Source organism: Fonsecaea multimorphosa, assembly GCF_000836435.1.
Source record: "Fonsecaea multimorphosa CBS 102226 unplaced genomic scaffold supercont1.11, whole genome shotgun sequence".
In the NCBI taxonomy this organism is placed as follows: domain Eukaryota; kingdom Fungi; phylum Ascomycota; class Eurotiomycetes; order Chaetothyriales; family Herpotrichiellaceae; genus Fonsecaea; species Fonsecaea multimorphosa.
Window position 1 is genome coordinate 691,611 of NW_015971645.1, and position 22,309 is coordinate 713,919.

General features: G+C 54.1%; 9 protein-coding genes across 9 annotated transcripts; 2 read left to right on the forward strand and 7 right to left on the reverse strand.

Annotated features, from left to right (window-relative positions):
• Positions 1-361: 361 nt before the first annotated feature.
• Positions 362-775, reverse strand: Z520_06250 (uncharacterized protein; the record flags this gene model as incomplete). Its single annotated transcript, XM_016776751.1, has 1 exon — positions 362-775. The coding sequence occupies one exon, from the start codon at positions 773-775 to the stop codon at positions 362-364; it is 414 nt and encodes a 137-aa protein (XP_016632293.1).
• Positions 776-1,826: 1,051 nt separating this feature from the next.
• Z520_06251 (uncharacterized protein) lies at positions 1,827-2,921 on the forward strand (the record flags this gene model as incomplete). Its single annotated transcript, XM_016776752.1, has 1 exon — positions 1,827-2,921. One exon carries the CDS (start codon positions 1,827-1,829, stop codon positions 2,919-2,921), a length of 1,095 nt encoding a protein of 364 aa, XP_016632294.1.
• Positions 2,922-3,391: 470 nt separating this feature from the next.
• On the forward strand, positions 3,392-5,224 carry Z520_06252 (uncharacterized protein; the record flags this gene model as incomplete). The annotated part of the gene is made up of 2 exons (XM_016776753.1): positions 3,392-4,963; positions 5,054-5,224. The coding sequence occupies 2 exons, from the start codon at positions 3,392-3,394 to the stop codon at positions 5,222-5,224; spliced, it is 1,743 nt and encodes a 580-aa protein (XP_016632295.1).
• A 749-nt stretch (positions 5,225-5,973) lies between these two features.
• On the reverse strand, positions 5,974-7,113 carry Z520_06253 (uncharacterized protein; the record flags this gene model as incomplete). The annotated part of the gene is made up of 2 exons (XM_016776754.1): positions 5,974-6,519; positions 6,598-7,113. The coding sequence occupies 2 exons, from the start codon at positions 7,111-7,113 to the stop codon at positions 5,974-5,976; spliced, it is 1,062 nt and encodes a 353-aa protein (XP_016632296.1).
• Positions 7,114-7,764: 651 nt separating this feature from the next.
• Z520_06254 (uncharacterized protein) lies at positions 7,765-10,746 on the reverse strand (the record flags this gene model as incomplete). Its single annotated transcript, XM_016776755.1, has 2 exons — positions 7,765-10,439; positions 10,521-10,746. 2 exons carry the CDS (start codon positions 10,744-10,746, stop codon positions 7,765-7,767), a joined length of 2,901 nt encoding a protein of 966 aa, XP_016632297.1.
• Positions 10,747-11,442: 696 nt separating this feature from the next.
• On the reverse strand, positions 11,443-13,302 carry Z520_06255 (uncharacterized protein; the record flags this gene model as incomplete). Its single annotated transcript, XM_016776756.1, has 1 exon — positions 11,443-13,302. The coding sequence occupies one exon, from the start codon at positions 13,300-13,302 to the stop codon at positions 11,443-11,445; it is 1,860 nt and encodes a 619-aa protein (XP_016632298.1).
• A 1,539-nt stretch (positions 13,303-14,841) lies between these two features.
• Positions 14,842-15,291, reverse strand: Z520_06256 (uncharacterized protein; the record flags this gene model as incomplete). Its single annotated transcript, XM_016776757.1, has 2 exons — positions 14,842-14,944; positions 15,056-15,291. The coding sequence occupies 2 exons, from the start codon at positions 15,289-15,291 to the stop codon at positions 14,842-14,844; spliced, it is 339 nt and encodes a 112-aa protein (XP_016632299.1).
• Positions 15,292-16,364: 1,073 nt separating this feature from the next.
• On the reverse strand, positions 16,365-17,450 carry Z520_06257 (uncharacterized protein; the record flags this gene model as incomplete). Its single annotated transcript, XM_016776758.1, has 1 exon — positions 16,365-17,450. The coding sequence occupies one exon, from the start codon at positions 17,448-17,450 to the stop codon at positions 16,365-16,367; it is 1,086 nt and encodes a 361-aa protein (XP_016632300.1).
• An 854-nt stretch (positions 17,451-18,304) lies between these two features.
• Z520_06258 (uncharacterized protein) lies at positions 18,305-20,109 on the reverse strand (the record flags this gene model as incomplete). The annotated part of the gene is made up of 2 exons (XM_016776759.1): positions 18,305-18,636; positions 18,699-20,109. 2 exons carry the CDS (start codon positions 20,107-20,109, stop codon positions 18,305-18,307), a joined length of 1,743 nt encoding a protein of 580 aa, XP_016632301.1.
• Between the last annotated feature and the right edge of the window lie 2,200 nt (positions 20,110-22,309).

The following is a 22,309-nucleotide window of genomic DNA, read 5'->3' on the forward strand; positions in this document are numbered from 1 at the left end:
TTTTGTTTCCAGAGCGGAAAACATCTTGTCCATTTCCTCCCCAATGAAACCACTTTTGAGAGGTCAAAGATAAGACGCAAGCAGGGCAGTTTTCAATACTATGTGAAGACAATGGCAGAAGCACCCGTAATCAAACGCCAACAATACAAAACGCAACGCAACGCAACGCATGGCGCCCTCATTTCTGGTGGTTCGGTCGGCAATCTGGTCATACATGGAACTTTTCCCCCATAGCTACCTAGATAGTCATCCATCCCTGCATTGATTTGTCAAAGTCGACCAAAGATACCCTCAAAATCCATTTTGTTACATCACAACATCCCCTCCCAAGAAAGTATTGCTCGAGGTCAAGAGAGCTCACTCAAGCCTTTGGCGCGCTCTTCTCGACACCGTCCACAAACTCAACAGCCTCCTCCACAACTTCATCCGTGATGCCCGGCATGGTGACATCGGGCAAGTATTTGCTGTGGCTCTGCCCGTGCGTGGCCGGACCCTCCATGAAGTTGTGCATCTTCTGGGTCAGGTCGTCGTTCAGGCCCGGGGTTTTGGTGCTGGAGGAGGACGAGGAGGACCGTACGAACTCACGCGCCGCAAGGGCTGCGTCGTCGGTCACGCCGCTGGACGAGCGGCGGATGGTGCCGGCCATGAAGTCGTGAGCAGACTTGGCTGCGTCGTCGGAGATGCCGCTGCTCGAGCGTCGGTGGGATGCGCCGCCCATGGAGCTACTACTGGTGGCGGGATGGGCGGTTGTTGGGGATTCTTGCTTGTTTGACATTGTGGACGGAGGTCGAGGGTGAGTTCGTGTGAGTACTATTGCTGTTGCTGTGGGTAAAGTCCAAATCAACGACACTTAGAGCTGCAGGGAGGTCTTTGCCGTAGAAGGTGAGCTTCTGGACAACACCTGAAGTCATATCCCATCCCTTCCATGAGCGAGGGGTCGCGTGCCTTACCTAGGGTCCAAGGGCGGGGTTGCGCTCAGAGCTCACGAGATGACCGCGGGTTCGTGTTCGGAAAGGGCAATAGAGCAACGCCGCCATTGAGTTGATTCGCTGAGCGCTTGTGCCATCTCTCGATGGCCTCTGTGTGGGAAAGTGAGAGTGGACTGATGGCTGATGTCCGGGAAAGCTTTTTCCAAGACGAATGAAGCCACTGCGAGTAGAGGAATACAAGACAGAACGATCGAGGAGAGGTGCTGATGGACTCAAGGCTGTACTTTGAATGGGTCATTTCATACCGCTGAAGGCTATCGCTTACCGGGTATCGAGAGAGAAGAGCCAGAAGCTTGCTATTCGCATTTTGATGGATTGTGACTAGACACGAAAAGAAGGAGAAGAAGTCACAGCTTTGGAATGTGCTGAGAGTTGTAAGGAGCAGATAAAAGGTTTTTGTCTGACAGAAGCAGACAACGCAAGTAGGCGAGTGACGGCCACCCAACTGCAGGTAGTGAGGTACATAACTACCCCGTCAGACAAAAGAAATATTCCAGAGTATGAAAGTCATCGGGATAGTACGTAGGTACCTAGGTAGCTTCACACGAACAACGGATACTGGACACGGTGCAGTTCCTTGAAAAGCCAAAATGGAGGGTCCAGCAACATCCCTCATGGACTGCGCGAAAGGAAAAAGAGGAACAAGGTGTGGTTTGGCGTCCACTCTCGAGAGTCCCCAGCGTTCAGATTCAACCATGGGCTTGGACGGGAACCAAGTTGTGGAACGGCCACAGAAAGCAATTTGGCAGCTGCTTGTTTTCAGATATATACCATCCCACAGGACTGTCGCTGCTTCTCAAGACACACAGTCCGAGGCAATTCCAGCCACCTCCAACCATGGGTCATATTCATTCGTGTTTCACAGGTGCCGGACGAGGCGATGCCCCGGACACCACCCACCTCGGACACCTTTCGACTGCTGGATCCGCTTCGTCCCTTCAGAGGCAGGAGGGCCCAAGACAGCTCGGAAAGGGACAGTGCGGGACAGTCTGGGCTTTGGGGGACCTGGTTTTCAAAGCACCCAACGAGTGTAAGCACCATCAGCTCTGGGAAGATAGCTGCCATCACAGGAAGGTGGAAGACGCACTTCAGCGGGCACCCTGGGCAATCCGGCCGCGTATCAACATACCTCGTTGGACGGACTTGGTTCACCCCTCTGAGGAGACGTTCTGGGACGGGTTTCGCAGCTGGTTTCCCTCAAACTTCCAGCCGACATGTGGCATTCTGTCGACCAGAATACACCCTGTACGTCCGCATGTCCGCCATGCCATCGTCGACTTGTTCGCTCCTCCGTCCATCAAGGCCAACAAAACCGGTTTCCTGGCTTGCCCGCAGAACCACGACTGCTTGGTCCGCCTGTACTTGGGTCGAAGAGCCGAGCGGTCAGCATCGGCCGCCTCGTTTCGACTTCGCGACTTTGATCTCATGGTCAATGAAATGGAATATATGCAACTTGATATAGGTACCTGGGCTAGAGACATGGCTCGAACGCTGGCAGTCCTGCACTGGAGGGCACAGGTCGATGCTAACGGCGTTGAATTCGTCTTGGGAAGGACTGGGGACGTCGAAGCCGAGTTCAGAGCAATATCATTGAGTGGTATGCGTGACAGGCTTGTTGATCGCCCCAACGTCTTCAAGTTCGAGTTATCATCACAATCCATGGGCGTCTGGTTGTTGGATTTCGACCAGTGTCGGACATTTCCAGAGTCTCCAGAGGGTGTCAAGCAGCTACAAAGAGCCTTCTATCTAAATGATCCATATTACCCTCGACCGGTTTCGAAGCACCCCAACGACGTGGCCTTGTGGGAGACCTTCAAGGCTGCTTACCTGCAAGCCAGCGCATTCCTCAAGCCGCAGAGCAGAATGCCGAGATTGTTTATCCAGGCGGTTGAGGAAGAAGGCCGACGGCGTGCTGCCGGCGGTTCTGTCTAGTCCGTGGAAATGGATTGTCGACTGGAGCCGCCACCTCTGAAAATCCTGGAGAGCCACAGGCAGCCACAGGCCGATGGAAGCGAGAATACCCCGTGGCACCGGCGGAAAAGATCCACGGGCCCCCAGCATCATTCGGTTACACCCACTGGGGTCTAATCCTTTCGGGGATATTTGCCTGCAAAGTCGTTCCATCTCGATCATTGAAAAATCGCCGTGGTCCGCGGCCGCCAACCTTTGGTCCAAATTGCTATGCTCCCGGCGTTCATGCGCCACATATGATGGAATATTCAGAGTTATTGTTGGGGTGATCGACTTCCATTTTTGGAACCCCAATGGAAATTGGATCGCGGATGAAGGGTTTTTAAATATGGCATTCTTATGGTGGCCGTCCGGCACCATGACCAAGTCGGCCTTCTTGAGCTCTGTCATTGCCAGAAACAACTACACGAGCATTGCCATCACGAGCCACCATGAGCATCGAGGTCTCCCTTTCTCCAAGCCAGTCTGGTTGGCCCTTCCCAGCCGACCAGCAACTCGACTTTTTCTCGTCGAATCTGCCCGTCTCTGGATACCCAGCTAAGATCAGCAAGGACGACTCCTCGATACCTGAGTTACCTCTGTTCGCCGAAGCCAGATCTCACGCCCTCGCGGACCCGCACAAGGTCGCTATCATCGACAAGACCAAAGACCAAAGTTTTACCTTTGTCCAGCTCCTGAACGATGTGGCGGCTCTGAAGGCTCAGATCCAACGATATCTCTCAAGTTACGACCCATCCATTTCAACCTTGGAGGAACCTAGGGTTGCATTCCTTGCACCCTCTGGGTATGACTATGTCGTCACCCAGTGGGCCGTCTGGGCAGCGGGAGCTGTGTCGGTGCCGTTGTGCACGTCTCATCCGCTCAAAGAACTCCAGTACACGATATCGGACTCGGACCCGTCTCTGATTATTCTGCATCCTTCATTCCAGAAGTTCGAGGCGGGTCTGCAAGAACAAGCGCCAGGAATCCCGATCATGTCTCTCACACCGCACACCCCAAGCTCGAAGAACTTTCCGTTTCTCCCCAGATTTACTACCGCCTTTTCATCATCTCGACGAGCCCTAATCATCTACACCTCCGGCACGACCTCCAGACCGAAAGGGTGTATCTCGACCCATGAGACCATTACCTTCCAAGCACGCAGCCTGGTTGAAGCTTGGAAATATAGCCGATCCGACCATTTAATCCATGTTCTCCCTCTTCATCATGTCCACGGCATCGTCAATGGACTTACGGCCACATTACTCGCTGGCGGGACGGTGGAAATGTATCCGAAATTCGACGCAAAGACCGTTTGGAGTCGGTGGTCTCAGAAAGGCTCGTCGACCATGTTCATGGCCGTCCCCACCGTGTATTCCAGATTAATCGACTACTTCGACTCCAGTATACGCGGGACGCCCTCGGAGACGGCGGCGCGAGAAGGCGTCGGTGCTCTTCGTCTGATCGTCAGTGGATCGGCTGCTCTGCCGGTGCCCACCAAGCGCAAGTTTGAGGAAATTTCAGGCCATGAACTGCTTGAGCGATATGGCATGACCGAGATAGGGATGGCATTGAGCTGCGGCTTGGACAAGGAGAAGCGCATTGACGGCAGTGTCGGCTGGCCCCTGCCCGGTGTGCAAGTTCGCTTGACGGATGAGAAGTCTGGGCAGGTCATCACGTCTTCCGGCAAAGACGAGTCCGGTATGATTGAGATCCGCGGACCGAATGTGTTTATGGAGTATTTCCGCAGACCGGAAGCCACGGTCGAGTCGTTCACGGGAGACGGCTGGTTCAAGACGGGCGACGTGGCCAAGAGGGAGGAGAACGGCGCGTATTTCATCCTCGGACGGGACAGTGTCGACATCATCAAGAGCGGGGGGTACAAGATCTCGGCGTTGGAGGTCGAAAGGAAGATTCTGGGTAATGAATACCTGAGCGGCGTTGTCGGGGAAGTCGTCGTTGTCGGCGTCGAGGACCAAGAGTGGGGCCAACGAGTCGCGGCCGTCATCAAACTCAAGGACTCGGTAAGTCCATGTCATTGCTTTGTTTGTTTCTCTTTCTTTCCGGTTTTTGGGAGTGATTTGGGCTTTGAGTGCTGACATACATACGACTAGGCTGTCCTTACCGGTCTCGACCTAGCCACACTCCGCAAACACCTCAAGGAAGACATGGCCGCGTACAAAGTGCCCACGATCCTGAAAGTCGTCGAGTCGATCGACCGCAATGCCATGGGCAAAGTCAACAAGAAGCAGATCCTGCAGCAGTACTTTGGGCCGAAGCAGTAGAGCGGCTTTTCGGCATTTTGTGCATTTTTCGGGGAAACATCTAGTGCATGATTATGTGTGGTGTCCTTGATTGGTTTAGATGGTAGACCGGACGAGGGTTATATGGATATATATGTTGACATTGGCATGGAGAGTGGAGTGGGACGGAATGTAAATCTATAATTCACTCCCATCCATTACCGATCTACCATTTCTACCACTCTACCACTCTACCGTTTCTACGACATCTTACCTGCCTTTACGATACATTATCATACATCCTATTCGATCCCTCCCTTGCCTTTTCATTTCGTGACCATTTCTCCTCTTACCCCCCCCCCACCCCAAATATTATACACTTGTCTCCCAACGCGACTTTTTTCTACGCAGACCGAGGATGCTATCCTGCGGCGAACCCTTGGAATACCAAGGTTGTTGTGTTGGGGTGGTTCACGAAGCGGATTCGGGAAAGATAGACTGATCCGTTGACAGGGCGTACAGACTCAAGTCGGGCGAGGGCGAGGGCGGGGAAAGGTAGAACTAGATAGATAGATACAGTAGTAGTATTCCATTGCACTAGTGCAGACTTGAGGACTATCTGTGAGCACTGAGACTCATGTACCTAGGTACCTTCCGCTCCGACTCCTTGCGCTATGCTCTATTCATAATATACTAATTTCTAGATAAAAAATCAGTGACTCTTGGCTCGCGTCAACGTTACAAAACACAAACCAGACTGCCATGAGATGAGCATAAGTAACTTGATGTTTCTACTCGACCATGACGCGGTCCAAAAACCTCCACTCACCCGGATCCCGGTCCTCGTCCTCGTCCTCGTCCGCTTCGTCCCTCCACGGCCTCTCCGCATGGACCTGCCTCGCAACCTCGTCGGTCAATCTCACCGTAGCGCGCAACGTCCCCCTCCCGGCGCCCAAATTGACAGACCCAAAGAAATGGCCCTTAGCCTGCGGCGCGCACCCGTCGGCAAGACAGCAGACAAACTCCAACAGGCCCGTTTCGAGATCTCCGATGATCGAGGACTCGGCCAGCAGCTCGCCGTAGATGCAGTTGATGGCGAAGTGCGTCAGGTCGCCGCCCGAGCAGGCCGACATGGATGACAGCACGCGCGGGGTGTGCTGTGCGTAGATGCGTTGGAAGAGACGCATGCCTCGTGCGGCTTTGGCGGAAGGGTCTGAGGCGGGAGAAGTAGTAGTGGTGGTGGTGGCGCGTAGAGAGGGGTCGGATTCAAGAATGGTGGAGAGGGTTGGGTGGGTGGTCTTGAGGGCTTGTTGGAGGGCGAGGAGGGCGTTGATTGCCTGTTGGTGTGGGAAGAGACATAAGTCAGTTACCCATTGTATGTACGCGTGCAAACTATGACATGCAAAGAGACTTACCCTTGGAAATCCCACCAGCGTACTGGCTTTCAAGCACGCCTCCCGAATGCGTCGGGCGATGGCGAGCAAATCACCCGTTTCTCTATCGTGTGCATCATATGCCTCCCGCTCCCTTCGGCTCAGATACGTCCATAGCTCCCCGATCAGCTTTTCCTTGTGGAAGGCCAACAGGAGCGCGGTCGTCAGAATGTACCACAGTGGTGAAGAGCTGGGGGTTTCTTCTGTTGTAGTCTCCGGTGCGAACAAGTCTTCCAGGATAGAGAAGTCCATTTTCCCTCGAGTGGCCGGTTTGGTCCTCACAGTGTCTGTCGACGGTGCTGAAGTGATGGAGACGGCGGTGGTCGTTGACGATGCTACGGAGCTCGGAGTGTGCGTGCCGTCACTGCTGGATGAACAGTCAATGCTCTCCTCGTCCTCTGATCTTGGCATGGAGGGGATGGATTGCATGTATGACTTTCTGGGAGGAGACGCGGATGATGCGCGGGCAAAGATGGTGAACCCTTTTGGTTGTGCCATGGTGAGGCTGTAAATACTTCTTATTCAAGTGACACACTAAATTGGGAGGAGTGGTGGGTGGTGAGGTCGGCTAGCGTGGGTCTTGCAATAGGAGCAATTGTGTATGAAGAGAAAGGAAAGAAACAAGAATATAAAATAAGTAAATAAATTATTCGGCACCTTTGATGCAACTGTAGTGTACTGTATCATTCGACGCTGTTTGTATACTGCTTGGAAAAGATACTGATTAGTACCGCGTGCTTACCAGGCTGAGCGGGGCGGAAATCAGGGGCCAGAGCCTCGGGGGAATGGCTGCGTATATAGGATGCAAGGCCAGTCAAGAGCAAGACGCGGCATGGGCCGGACATATAACAATGCAGGATTCGCCATCCGTCGCTCCTAGGGTTCGGGGCTGGAATTGTTGCCGTAATGCAAGGATGGGGGTGGGAAGAGCGACAGTCCGGAGGCAAAGGCTGATGTCGGGCAGGACTCGGGATACACTTTGCGCTCTTCCGCTGCACCGGATTGCACCGAGTAGATGGCGAGATGGATCCATGAGCCACGAATGGGAGATTCTCGCATCGGCATCCAGAAAAATCCCCGAAGCACCGGTGGTGAATTGTCTGGGCTCGGTGCTCATGTTCCCTCCAGCTCATCAACAGCTCGTTGCTGTCAGATAGTCCAAGCTTCCACATCATCGCCCTCATGAACAAAGGGCTCATCAATCTGCTTGATGCCCAAGTCCCCGCACAGAACGCATTGCTCAGCAACCAATCCGTCCAGCTCGGCAACTAGCTTCTGGCGCTGGACGCCCACACTCAACCCCTGGTTGACCTCCGTCTGAAGGTCCTTGATCCTCTTCCTCTTGCTGCTCCCCGAGCTCTCAAGCACGCGTTTGCCCAGGCAGTCGCTGTGGAAGGCGTGCTGACAGGGGAACACGAAAAACTGCCGGCTCAAGACCGGGAGCGTGCAGATCCAACACCGCTCCCCCGCCTCCACGATGGCATAGCGGTGGTCTAGTGCTGCAATCTCGGCTTTGATTTGCTCTGCCGTGTGTTGCGAGAGATCCATTTCCTGCTTGAGGCTGTCAATGTGCCGCGAATATTCCTCGAGTGCCTCGCATATTTCCTCTTTGAAATCGTCAATAACCACGAAATCAGGGAAAAACGGGATCAGATCTTCGATCTTGAGCAGCTCGCATCTCTTCAAGAAATTGATCGCTTCTTTGATGGTCGCAGCTTCCTTGATTTTCTTCTCGGCGATAAGCAGCCATAACCGCTTTCTCACTTTGTCGTTGCCCTCTAGTCGATCGGCGACAATTGCCGCCAGGTCAATATCATCGTGCTGCAGTGCAAGTTCCACCGCTTGCTGGTATTGTCCCATGGTACTGTAAATGTGCACGCATGACTGTACTCGGTTATGCTGAATACAAAGCCTCAATGCAAAGTCCGCGTCGTAGAATGGCGGAGAAGGCTGGCTTTCAAGGTATCCCAACAGCATAGTTTCTGATGGCGACGGATGTGCAGCCATGATCGAAATAAGCGCATTGTGAACAGAGGCAGGCACCTCGAAATTGTTTGTTACAACAAAGTTCAGGTACCGCACCGCCTGATTCTGGTTCAAGGGAACGTTGGCATTCTCATTGTAGCTGAGAAGGGCGGGTACAAGCTTTTGCGGGTCGAGATTGCTTCTTCGCATCAAAATCTCTACCAATCCAACCGCAACATGCGCCATGAGCACATTGCTGTACCGATAGAACGTCTCGGGATTGCTTTGTTTGTTGAGCACAGACAGCGCCTCATTCCATTTCTCTCTTTGTACCCAGTACGACAAAACGTAGTCGTAGTCGGTGATGGTGTTGGCGAAGAATAGGAGCTCCTCTTCTCTGTCGTGGCTCGAGATGATCTCATAGACTGTCTTTGCATCAAGATCCGACTTGTACTTGGCCACAAATTCTTGGAACTCGGTCCGTGCCTTTTCCAGATCTCGTTTTGCCCCTCCGGCGTCCGTGTGCTCCAGCAATTCCGCTTTTGTGGCGACCATATCGTCCAGCGAGTTCAACTTGGCCATGAAGATCTGCACGAGCCATGTTGCTATCATGACTCGCTGCATGATCGATGACTTCTTGTATGAGCCCAACTTGGCCAACAAATATCTCCTCAAGGCTTCTTCTTGCCCATTGTCAATTAAAGATAGGCACACTTCCTCGAATGCTTTGCTGCTCTTTCCCCATACGCTTGCCGCCTCCAAGAACTGCCCTTTGCTCGACAGATAGTCTCCGGAAGCAGTCGCAACAGAATCTTTCTGTGCCGCTCCTTTGGCATAGCGAAGAGCAGCGTCGTAATCTTGTTGTTTCAGCATGATCTTCCAGATATCCCGCTCCTCGTCGTTTGCCACCACCTCGAAGATTTCTTGGCTGGTAAAAAGCCAGTACGTGTTCTTCTTCTGGTCCGCCACCAAGCCAAGAGCAGACTGTCCAGGTTCCAGCACCGCCTGATCGTACACAACACTCCCATCAAGGCGATTGACGGCGACAATGCGACCTTCGGCGAGGGCCAAGACGTGCCATTGAGACAGAATCGCAGAGACAATGGGATCTTGTATCAACTTTCGTCCACCGCGAGCAGATATCGTTTCCGGAAACACGGATCGCGGGTGGAGTTTCGCCTCACCAAAAATCTTGGAGCCTAGACTGGAGGATGTGGGGGAGGTCAACAGCTTTCCTGTCAGGACACCCTGGGAATATAACCAGGCGAAACTGCGATACGAGTCCGGGCCAGCATCTTGGAACTCAGGCGACACCGAAAAACATGACGGCGCGGTTGCGGAGGCGCCTGTGGTGTCGTGAGTGATAGGGGCTTCCTTGGAGAAGAGATCGGCATAGATGGAAGCTGAGCCTTCTTTTCCTCGGCCGCCCGTCTTGCCTATCCAGTGACACAGTCTCGAATGTGATGCCACAATCACTCTCCGTATGTCTGCCTTGCCGTCGATTGTCTCCGCCCAGAGGCCCGTGACGGCGCCGTCCGGGATCTTCCAAACATGTGTGCAATATCGTTCTTCGCGGCGATAGAACTCGGACGCCGGCTCAATGTAGATCTCGTAGACATTCCCATCCGTCCCGCCCACCAAGATCTCCCGCGTAGAGGCCGTGGGTTGTGAAGGGTTCCAAGCAATCGACTCGATGGATATGCCTTTTAGCCGCGACAGTGCCTTGGGCTGCTTCGACTGGCTGTGCAGGTAGAAGTTCTCGCCAAGGGTGGTGGTGATGATCAGATGGGAGGCCGAAGGGTCGAGGAACATGCGGCGGATGAGCCCGACCTCGCTGGTCTTCTTGGGCAGGTCGACATCTAAAAGTGAACACAGTTACAGGATTAGTGACACGGGGCCTTGGTTTCGAGACACAAATATGGAGATTGGCAGCAACCCACCATCAATGTCCGAAGGGCTCTCGAGATCGATCCGCAAGATGCGCCCCGTGGCCAGCGCCAGGATCAGGACGTTGTTGGCGACCTGCCCGGCCACAAAGTCGGACGCGATGTTGAACTGCAACTGCACTCGCTCGACGTTGAAGATGGGCAGCGAAGTCTCGATACCACCACCGCCGCCTGAGCTCAAGCCCGGAGCCACATATCCGTCGTCTAGATCCAGCGCCATTCCGCGGCCGCGCGTTTTCGTATGGGCGTTTCGTCGTTCAATGCATTATTATGGTCTCCCTACCAGTGGTGATGGTGGTAGAGGTGGAGGTGGAGGTGGAGGTGGTAGTGCTGCTCGAGTTTGGCCAAGTCTGGTCTTTTGATTGCCTAGCGATGGGTTGTTGGGTTCGTCAGAAAGCTGGGGTTCTCTGGGTAAGAGTAGAGGTACCTTACAAGTAATGCAAATTGTCTCGTTCGAGTCCAGCATGCTGGGTGGCATGGGTGCCGCAGTCACACAGGCAAGGCTGCGTCATTGAGCTGCACGTGATTGCGAGGCTCGGATGTTGGAGTTCAGCCTTGCACGGCCTTGTCAAAGGCGGACCGCTGCAATGCACTGGGGCAAAATTACATAGGTGGTCTTCATGGTGTGCGATTTAGGGAATTTTTATCCCAGTAGAGAAAAGACAAGTCATTGAATGCATGAGTGAATTGTCTATATCTAATGCTGCGTCGTTATCAAGACAGGAGATCATGACGCCTCCAACACCATCGCTTGCTTAGCCGCTGAGATGAGAAGCAGAAAAACCGCCCAAAATTCAACCGCAACCTATTGTTACACACCAAATCACCTGAATTGACGATGAGAATTCCATTAGAGTGCTTTCGTGTCCCCATACCATCCTCATCATCATTGAAAAAGTCATAGAGGTTTCTCTCTTTATTTCGCAGCAAACCTCGATCTGGCTCTCAAATTTGCGCCAAACTTCCACAAGGTAAAGATGCCGATGATGCCGCCCACAGTCAGTCCCGCCAGCAAGCTGACACCGCTGCCGACGCCCAAGTTGTGGAACAAGGGACGAGAGAAGTGAATCGCACCCGCAGCGATCGACGACCGGGCAAAGTCGTTACCCGCGAAAAGCGACGCTGCGTATTGTGGGTACGTCAACGGGATGTAGATGAAGATACACTGGAAGAGGATGAAGATCCCAACAGTGAAGACGACGACACCCAGCGTCGGCACAATCCAGTGGATTTTGGGTGAGCTGTTACCAGTCCATGCAAACCAGAACAGCCCGATAGGCAGTAGCAGACTGGCGGGGAGGGCAGGAATGAGACGTCTCTCAGGTTCTCCAAGGCCTCTGGTTTTAACCTCCGGCTCGAACACAAAGTACAGGTACAAGACGTAGGTGACTATTGCGATGCTGACCCCGACAGAGATGGAGAGGAAAATCAGCCCGATTTGGCCTCCATTCATGCCATAGCCATGTGTCGCCTTGCCTGGGTTTCCGGTGCCGTAAACGAGAGGAAACACCTCAAAAAAGCTGTAAAAGATCGAATACATCAATGATATATAGAGACTGGTAAAGAGGACGGCAGGGTCGAGGATGTTGATCTGGGCCGGTCGCCAGAGGTTGCTCATCACAATTTCGTTGACGGTCAGATTCTCCTGGTCGATCTCAGACTGGGATTTGAGGTTGTTGTTGCCGGTCAGCTTGCGCAGCCGAGCGGCGCGGCGGAGCAGGATGTTGGAGGAAGAAGTCTCGGGCAGGAGAAAGAGGAGAGACACGTAGACGGGGCCGGCGAGCCAGAGGATCTCCCAGAGAGACCAATGCCAGTTGGTGGCGGGCACCGAGAAACCGGAGATGATCGGGCCCAGAGCGGGACCTGCTGTGGCAAACGCAGCCCACCCAGTGAGAAAGTAAGGCAGCTTCAGCAGCGAGAAGATATCTCCAATGGAAGCACCGCCAGTCGCCAGACAGGGGCTGCCGAAGAAGCCCTGCAGAAAACGCAGCACGACGAGAGCAGGGAAGCTGTCGACGAGGGCGGTGGGGATAGAAATGATCACAAAGATTCCCAAGGTGACCATGTACGGTGGATTGCGGCCAATGATGGGGATCTCGGAGAGAGGGCTGAATATCAGAGGGCCGATGCCGTATCCCAGGACGTACATGGACAGGCCGAGCGCAGCGACGTTCGGAGACACACCCATCTTTTCAACAATGAATGGCTCAGAGGGCGTGAATATGGCGGACCCCATGTAGACGGCAAGCGTGTACAGATAGATTTGCAGGACAACGATGGTCTTCTTACCCCGGGACCAGTTTTGCGGGTTCTCTGGGTCGTCGGTGGCGTACCAGTCGACCAAGATGGTGCCATCGGAGGTGACTTGGGGTGCGATGGGTCGACTCGCTTGAGTCTTCAGGGTCTCTTGTCGCGTGGCGTTGGAATAGGCTTGTTCGAGATCGGCGCGGGTGTTCACCTGGCTCAATTCGGGTCGAGTCATGATCTTGGACAGCGTCCGGTCTGAAAGAGCCAGCGACTCGCCATCTGCGGCAGTTCTGGCTGCGGCCAGGCTGTGGGAATCGGCATCGTCCGAGTCGTCGTCGGTCTTCTTCTCAACATCCTCCGGCACGGCGAGAGTTGGCTGCTGGGGTGGGTGTGCAGCACCAAGCTTGTGGGATTGGTAGGATTCCGGCAGCACGAAATCGGATCGCTCCTCTGGGTATTGCAAGTACTTGTTCCTTGTCACGAATCGGATCACCTGGCCCACAGGGGCATCGCGCAACAAGGCGGACATGGTGAGGCCTGCTTCAAGGGTATAGTGGGGTGAAACGCGGATTGAGGTGGCCAAAGAAGCAAGAGGGAGTGCGAGAAGAGGCTTTGAGTCGCGAGGGAAGGTTCGCTTTCCTTGTAGAAGACTGGAAGAGGCCGATGATGGACAAGACAAGGAGACATGATGGGGGTGGTATATTATACTCACCTGGTAGCTTCAGGTTGTTCCGCTCCAGTCTCGAGTCTCGAGTCTACCCTATCTCCATCCTAATGCGGCAAATACAGGCACGTAACAGTGCAGTGAATCCTCGTCGTCTCCCCAAGCCACACACGGACCTAAGATGGTCCGCCCGCCCGCCCAGATCCTGAATAATCAATGAGCTTAACGTGAAACGGGAACCGGGTATAAGCCAGAAGCAAGCTTCTCCCTGGGAGGAGCTAGTAAACGCCGTGTTGTCATTGCACGATACCCGCCGGGCAAGCAGAGAAGCGGGTACGCGAAGGAGAGGTGCAGAAAAAACGAGAAGATACGCGCGGGATTTTGGCGAGCAGCTGGATTGGAAATAATGATGGACGCGCAGCAGATTCGACCGAAGAATGGGGACGAATCGCCAGGTGGGTGGCAGTTGGCGGGCAAGGGAATAACGTAAAGGGCAGGGAGAGCAGGCGACTGGCTGACGGATTATTGCGTGCATTAACTTGGAAACAAAGTCACCGGAGATCGAACGGACGGCGGAGAGGAAACCAATACGAGGGAATCATGGAATAACGAAGAAAAAAGTGAAGAGCAAAAGGCCATGAAAGGCCGTGATGGGCACAGTGGGCAATGACGACAGCCAAGCCTCTTTGTCAGCAGCCACGCGCCCAACAACTTGAACCAAGACGCCATCTTTGTCATCCGAGTCAGCGGTGACTCTCCATCCTCGCGTGCCTCTCTTCTTACATGCAGCTCCATGTGTTCCACTACGAGGACTCGGAACCCATCCATTCCCCTCCAATAGCCCCAGCGTGACCTGCCAGTCCACACCTCAGAACCATTCTATCCGCCATGCGGGTGACTCATCTGCATTAGCCAAGACCACCAAGACTCCCTCCGTCTCTTACCGCGCACGAGTCCAACTACGGAGCATGCAAGAGGTCAGGTTCAAGAGTTGACATATGGATTCTGGTACACCGAATTCACCCGAGGGTTTCATTGAATGGCCGGCACTTGCACGTCCACAGAAAGCGACCAGATGTGGAAAGTCCAAGTTTTCTCGATCCAGATCTCGTATGTTTGCCCATGAATGGGCAGATGAACAGACACACGGAGAATACCCGATGCCCAATGTCCAATACTCAACAACAGCAGCCCGATCTGCCGACACGACTCCCCCGACTCATATTTTTAACCAATGTTGGTGCGTTTCAATAATCATGAATAACCTTCGGCCCACCCCCTTTGTTGAACCTAGTAATCACAGAAAAGCACCTTGACACCTTGCCCCTCCTCCTTCCCCAAAGATACAAACAGGTGGTGACTCCTTTGCCTCCAAATATCCTCCACACAACCCTGCGCTTGGCTCTAACGTTGAACCCCATCCTGGCCATGACCCTGGGCTTGCGCCTGCGCCTTGAGATTTTCCTTGGCCAGCGTCTTTGCGAACAACGTCTGCGGCTTTGCGTTCCTGTCACTCGTGATGGACTGTTAGCTGGTGCTCGACAATGTTCGCTCCGATAAGATCAAGCTATACAGGGAGCTCCTGTGTAAGGGGGGAAAAGAGGTAACAAAAACGCACATAAACCGCCGTCCCTTGATCTCACTCAGCTTCTTGGTCGTGGGACTCCGAATCGCATCCGACGGCGAGATATATGTCTGGCTGCCCGTATTTTGGGTCTGAGTCTGCATTTTGAACATGGGCACATCCGCCACGGCGAGCTTGCCCGGCGGGGACGCTGACTTTGGCTTGGTGGGCGATGTCGGGTTGGGCGACCTCTCGGCGAGAGGGCCGGCTGCTGCTTTGGTGGGAGACATTGAGAATGATTTTTTGTTTGCTGGTGGTGCCGGGCGCACGACACGGGTTTGGAGGTCGAATGAACCGAAAGGAGAGAGAGGGATGGATTCAGCTGGTGTGCAGCCGTGGCAGTATATATTTCGACGAGACTTTCTCGTGGTATGCAGCTCGTGTGCTTCTCGTATTCAGACAGCGAGTCGATCAAGTCAGCAATTATGCATCCACCGACGCATCGGCTGTCCAGAATCCTGCAAGAAAATAAGGCATGCAACAAACATGAGAAGAATACCTAGGTACGAGGTAAAGAATTCGGGTGGTTGCGGGCTTCTGTTTCCCATGACGTCAACCCAGCTTGTTCGGATGGTTGGCAGGGCAACAAACACCCACAGCATTCGAGTTTTCTTTTCTCTTCAGACTCGGACTGTCTACCTACGAAGTACCTACTGTGTACACAAAAGTCCCCCCCTTTCTACGGTATTGTGGTGCCAGCTGTTAGTTAGGACCAATTCATTACACAATTATTATGACTCTTTTTATCGCCAGGCTTAGTATACTTTTCGTATATACAATGCATGAAAGTACCGGTATGCTTTATTGCTGAAAGCCAGATCCATCCCACATGCAGTTGAACTGGCTGGTTAGACGCAAAAACACCACAACCCCAGCAAACACCAACGGGGCTATGGAGATAAGATCTCGTCCCAATAACATCCCTCTTATGCGACCTAGAGACCGTTCCCCTTTTCCCCCCAAAATCCCCATACCCCTTTTTGATGCATTTATACGGGACAGAATGTATCGCGGATTTTCCCTGTAAACCTCTTCCTTCCTTCACCGGGATGCTATGTCTCGCAAAAATACAGTCTGGCTGTTGTCGTTCTTTGAAGCTGGATACGATGGCAGCTGGATCTATCCCTGTAAAATATCCATGGCTTTCTGCGCTGCAAGTCGGTGAATAGGCTCGCGTAGATTTCTCCAAGAGATCATATTCTCGAAGCCCCGGCAATGTCGTTGTTGATAGGATCAGCATCGTCGGCCTCACATTCTCTTTTTCCCATACTTAGTTGGGCAAAATTGGTGGCAACAAGGTCCTCTAATCCTCAACGGCAGACTCGGTCTCATCGGCCTCGTCTTTCTGGTACATGAAGAACTGCACAAAGATGGCCATGTCCAACAACAGCGTGCCCAAGCTGCCGGCGATCCAGCTCGCGTTCACGGCAATGTATCTCAGGTAGATCGACCTCGCTTCGCCCGGCCGGCAATGGCCAGGTTGCTGGCAGACGGGCGAGTAGGCAAAGATGGACATGTCGTAGGTCAAATTGCCGATGCACGCGAAGAGGAAAAACAGCAGCGACACCCCCTCGGTGGATTTCCGCTTGTAGTTGAGCAGGAGCTGCGGCACGCGGGAGCCCAGGTAGAGCACGGCGCAGAGGTACCCGAAGATCTGGCCCAGCACGTCAAATTCCAGGGGCGGCGGGGGTTCGTCAACAATCGGTTGCTTGGGGGGCTGCTGGTGGTGGTGGTGGTGGCGCTGCTGCTGCTGCTTCTGCGCGCCGATCCACCAGCCAAACACGCCGGCGGCGCAGACGAGGAGGATGGCAAAGGTGTTGAGCAGCGCCGCCTGCCACGCGGTGGTCGGTCGCAGGTTGCGCACGGCGGGCGGGTCGGTGGGTTTGGGGGGGTCGATCAGCGGCGTGACGGGGGACAGGTGGGCGCCGTCCTGCGACAGATGGCGGCGGAGATGATGCGAGATGGACGACGAGCGCTCATGTGGCTCGTCGCGTGACGGCGGCTGGGTGACGGAACCGCTGTGCAGCAGGGGCCGCGTCTCGGCATCGCCGTTCTGCGCGTGCTGGGGCTCCTTCACGTAGTCGGTCAGGGTGAAGCCGCGGTAGTAGAAGCACTGGCCCAGCAGCACGATGTCGGCCAGGGTGTAGTAGACGGCCAGGATGATCATGGTCGGCAAAACGCCCTGCAGGACCGCTCCCAGGATGTTGAAGACGTCGCCGGCCAGCCACACGACTATAAACACAATCGACAGGCCCTCGGCCGACCCGCGCCGGAAGTTCTCGATGATCTGCGGCGAAAAGACAACCACCCAGCAGGCGATGGAGATGGAGCCACAGATGCCGGACAGCGCTTCGATGTCGAGCGTGACACCCTGTTGAGGCGGGAACATGATTGGAACGAAAATATATGATGAACCGCCCGGTGATGGTTATAGGTTTATTGCTCCCTCGATACTATCCCTTGGTGCGAAGAAGCCACGATGGAAAAGCAGGCTCGGACAGAGACAGACAAACAGGCGGCGACGAAATGGCGAGACGGTGAGAGAAGGGCGCCAAAATGGGGGGGAATGTAAAAGTGTGACTATGACGAGGGTGGGAGAGGGTTTGCGGAGGGAAGAGGAGGTGTTGGTGGCGGTGGAGGAGGAGAATAAAATCTCTGCTGCGTTGCCGAAACGTTAAGTGACTTTTGCCCTCGTAATGAATATGCAACAATCTGGGGTAAAAGAGGAGATGCCCACAGCCGTGCTAATTACAAGATCCGCATCTAGACTGGACTGGGTAAGCATTCGCGTGTGCGGCCCTTATGCAGGTACGAGGCACACATCAGGATATGATACTAGGTAATATCTCTGTGCCGAGTCTCTTATCTATGGACAAGGTATACTCCCGAGGTCGGTATACTCGGTATATATAAGCCGCATACTACCTAAGACAACATCCTGTCCCAATGTGGGAGAAAAAGAATAAATAGATCAGTACCACTACCGCCTCCTCTCTCCCTCCATAATCCTCTTCCTCTCCTTCCCCCAGAGGCCATTAATTTGCCTGCTACATTCATTCTAAGCGGCCGTAGACATACACATTAAATTTGTGCACAGTCAATCATCGTCAAACACCCAAATACTTTTGCCGCCCGAAGACCTTTCCTTACCTTGTCCCAAATGCATAGAGCATCAATGCGCCTGCAAAAGCCGCCGTCCTGCCGCCCAGAATGGTCATAACAATACTATGGCTCGCTCGGTCATTACTTCCTTTTGCCTCCACATCCAAACAATGCCATGAATCCGCCTCCTCCACCACTACTACCGCCGCCGCCACCACCACCTCCTCCTCCTCCTTCTTCGGCCCCTTGGCTGCCCTTTTCCTTGTCTACAGCAGGCTCTGCCTCATTGTCGCCAAGCTGAATACTGCTGAGGTCCTTCGTGTTCTCAAGCCACTGCAGGTCCTGTTGCGTGTTGATGCCCAGACCGGCCTCGATACTCGTACCCGGCTTTGCGAGCCATTCCTTCAGCTCCTTGGTCGTCGAGTCGCTGACTTTGCTGGCTTGCATCTTGCTCCACGTGGTGAACAGGTGATCTGCAGCAGAATTAGCCCCTAAGCCCCCTCGACAAGCTGAGCCGTCATAGTTTTCGTCTTACCATATTCTGCAACCACTTTCCGCAGCTCTCGCAGAATCCGGGTCTTTTGCATCATCTTCTCTGACGCAGTGCCCGGCGAGTTGGAGCTTTCCAGCTTCAGAAGCTCCTTCTCTAACTGCGAGATCTCGTCTTGCAGGCACAGCAGTAATCTTACGTGCACGGCATCAAACCGTCGGCATATAATCGTATTCTTCTCGGTCATAAACGAAGCCATCTCGGCGTGTTCGAATGGTCGAAAAGGAGAAGCCGCCGAAGGCACTGGTTCTTCAATCGGCGCCTGCAGCGTCTTCTGCGAATTTCCTTCGCGTGTAGACGGCCGTCGAATCTGTGCTCCAGGAGGTAATTGGGGCAGTGGCGTTGTCGGTGCCGGTGTCGGAACCTGTGAATCGTAGATGGTGGATCTAGGGGTCGTTGCGCGCGAGTCGGTCGATTTTCTGGATTTATTGCGTACAGATGGAGGTCGTGGGATGATCTCGGCGTCATCCGAGCTCGAGTTCCTCTGTGACCGTAACGAGACGTTGGACGGGTGTGAATGGAGGGCCCGTTGTCGCCGCTCGGAAGCTGTAGACTTGGTAGGTTGGAGCTTCTGCGAAGGCTCTGTTTGTCGGGGCCCTTCGGAGGCCGGCAGCTTCGGTGATGGCAAAGGTTGAGCCACAGGCGTTGTTGTAGGTACCGTTGGTGCTAGCCGGGGCGATTCCCGGGGTGTTTGAGGCAGGCTGGGAACTAACGGCAGGCCAGCAGTAGTAGCGACGGAAGCCACATGCTTGCGGTTGTACTTGGATGTCGGCGGGAGGACTGAAGTCTTCTTTGTCATTGCGGAAATCATCGACGACCGGGTGGACGGGTTCACGAGGGGCTCTCCCATCGGTTCCGGGGGTCGTCCTGGCTGACTCAATTCCCGCTCCTCCATCACACTTGCAGTCTCGTGCTCTTCGCTGTTGGGTGAGCTGCCTACCCCATCTCCCGGACTCTCAGTATTCACTGATATCTTCTCTTCGCTTGACGCTGCCGTGGTGGACGTGGTCTGCCGGTTATGTCCCCTCGTGCCATCCTGAGAAGCTTGTACGGGGCCTCCAATGCTGGGCAATGGCTCGATGCTGTCCTGCGGGCTCTGCGACCTCGAGTCTGAATCCGATGCAAGGCTCTCAGGAGCTAGAGAGCTCTTGGAGTAGCTGTGAGAGATGGCCGGGCGCGGCTTTGGAGAGCTGGCTTGGGAGGGGAAGAGGGAGAAGGAGGCGGGCGGCTGAGAGTAGGTTGATACCTCTTTCTCTGTCGGGGACAAGGGCGGTTTGTAGGCTGCGCTGTCCAGCACGGGGATCCAATTCGGGTCGTGAATGTCAACCGGTGTCGAAGTGTTGTAATAGGAGCGTCGTCCCGTGGGGAGCTCGACCGGAGCGACCGCAGCCGCCATGGTGTGTGAAGATGCCTATATCTGGTCCTTCTTCGGTGCGGATTGACAGTTGGACAATATACCCAGGAGCAGAGAATGCCCACAATCCTGAAGCAGAGAACGGCGTCGACTACGCATCTGACACTTTTTGACAAGTACTGACGCGAAAGGAAGAGTGAGCTGCACGTCGAACCGGTACCGGTAGGTTGTAGGTTCGCGGTTTAGCGAGCGAGGAAGGAGGATTTCCTGCCGGAAACGATTATTCCCAATGACGGGGATCTGGGGGCTCGCTGGCTTGAAGATTGAACGCCGTGTTGAGCATGTACCAAGTAGTGGTAAACAGGACCATGCCACATTGGATCCAGGGCTAGCAGCCAGGAGTGTCCACTATGCGTCGCACCCATGACGCCGGGCTGAAGCCACAGGGGCGGTAAACCAAGGCTAGTCAACGGGCGATCACAGAGAAGCCAGACTGGAAGAATGGCCCAGTGGGTGCCAGGTCGAGGCAAGGCAAGACGGTGCGAGATGAGCGTTGACGGTTGGGGGAGTCAGGGAGGGTGTCTACTCCGTAAGCTACCGAAATGGGATGGTGTAGCCTCATGCAGCCTGGTGAGGCACTCGGGTGGCTGTTACTCGTAGCTAGCCACCTAGACGAAGCACGAGCAGAGATGGCTCCCCTGTTTGTTCTCCACCAGGCTGAAATCCATCCAGTGCCCATTGCAATTATCCATCTGAACCCTTGTGCCGGGCATCCGTTGGGGCCGTTGGGTGTTTACGAGAAGCTAGACCATACCTAGGTACTCAACCCACACGGCAAGGGAGGGGCCTGAAAAAAATAAAATAAATAAAAAGAATTGCAGCTCGGGACCATGTCGCAGATCCCCGACCAGGGAACAAGCGATATTATTGTGCTGACAAGGCGTGGTTTGTGCGCGTAGACAAAGAGATTACTCGGGCTTAGGTGCAGACTAGGAGAACATATCCAGCAGGACAAACTGCGCATGTCAGTGCTATACCGCCAACAAAATGAGAAAGACCACAGCAGAAACAGACGACTTGTCCCAGGTACCAGGATGAAGCACGGAACACTGGGCACCGGGCTACGGTGACAGTTATGGCCGTTGCAGATCTGGGACACTCATCACACTCGTACAGTACCTAGTGGTAGACTGGTAGTAGAGCCTCTGGTTCCCGCGTCCCATAACATTGGCGCGTCTCCTTCCAATTCCCCTGGTCCCGCTTCTAGCAAAACGGCGTTGGGGGCGACGGGGTGAGAAGGGCCGCGTTCTGAAGATCAGCCTCACTAGCTAGGAATAGCTAGGAATAGCTAGGAGCAGTGAAGCCTAGGAGAAGAGCCCAGGAGAGGACTAATAACAACAAGAAGAACAACAATGACTAAGATGATGTTATCGAAAAAGCAAGGACTCCATATTCACAGCTACTTGTACGAGGAGGGACATACATAGCAGGCGAAGTGCAATCTTGTGTGGGTTGTCGAAGGATTCGCTCGCCAAAAAAGCCTAAGCCTGAGGATACTAATAATTCGGGCACCTGGGAATCAATTCATGTTGTACGAGGTCCTCGGTACCTGGTAGTTGGGCTCTATTAATAGCAAATACAAGTAGCGAGTACAAACAGCCATCTTGGAACGTGCCTTCTCTACAAACTCGCACAGTGTCGAGGAAGCCATGAAACAAACCAAGAACTGAGGAAAGGGCGGCCGGTCTGCTGATTATATAGCACTCAGTAGTAAGTACCGAGTACTCGTAGTTTGGTGAATAGGCCACGAGCCCCCTTTCTCTTCCTCAACTTGTCTCTCCGATCCCTTTTCGTCCGCCGAAATGACCTCCTCCCCGCAAGGGTCCATCCCGCTGCTTGCCCAATGAACTCGCTAAGAAGCCGAACCGACTAATCGGAAACACCAAGGGCCTGTGGGTGCCCGTCAGTAAAGTGGGTGTGTGGCCTGGTGCAGCTCAAGAATGGCCCGCCTAACGACCACACCTCGAGCGAATATCCAAATTCTTGCAGCGGGCACGACTACGAACAGGAGGGGGGAAAAGACTCAGTCGAGTGAACTTGATGGGTTCTTTCTGCCTGTCACACATTGTTCACTGTGGCCGGCCCGTTGGAATGAGCAAATTCACACGGGTGAGATGAAGACCATGTCCTTCAGGCATGCAGCACCAGCACCACTATCATCCTCATACGCCCAAACAACCCC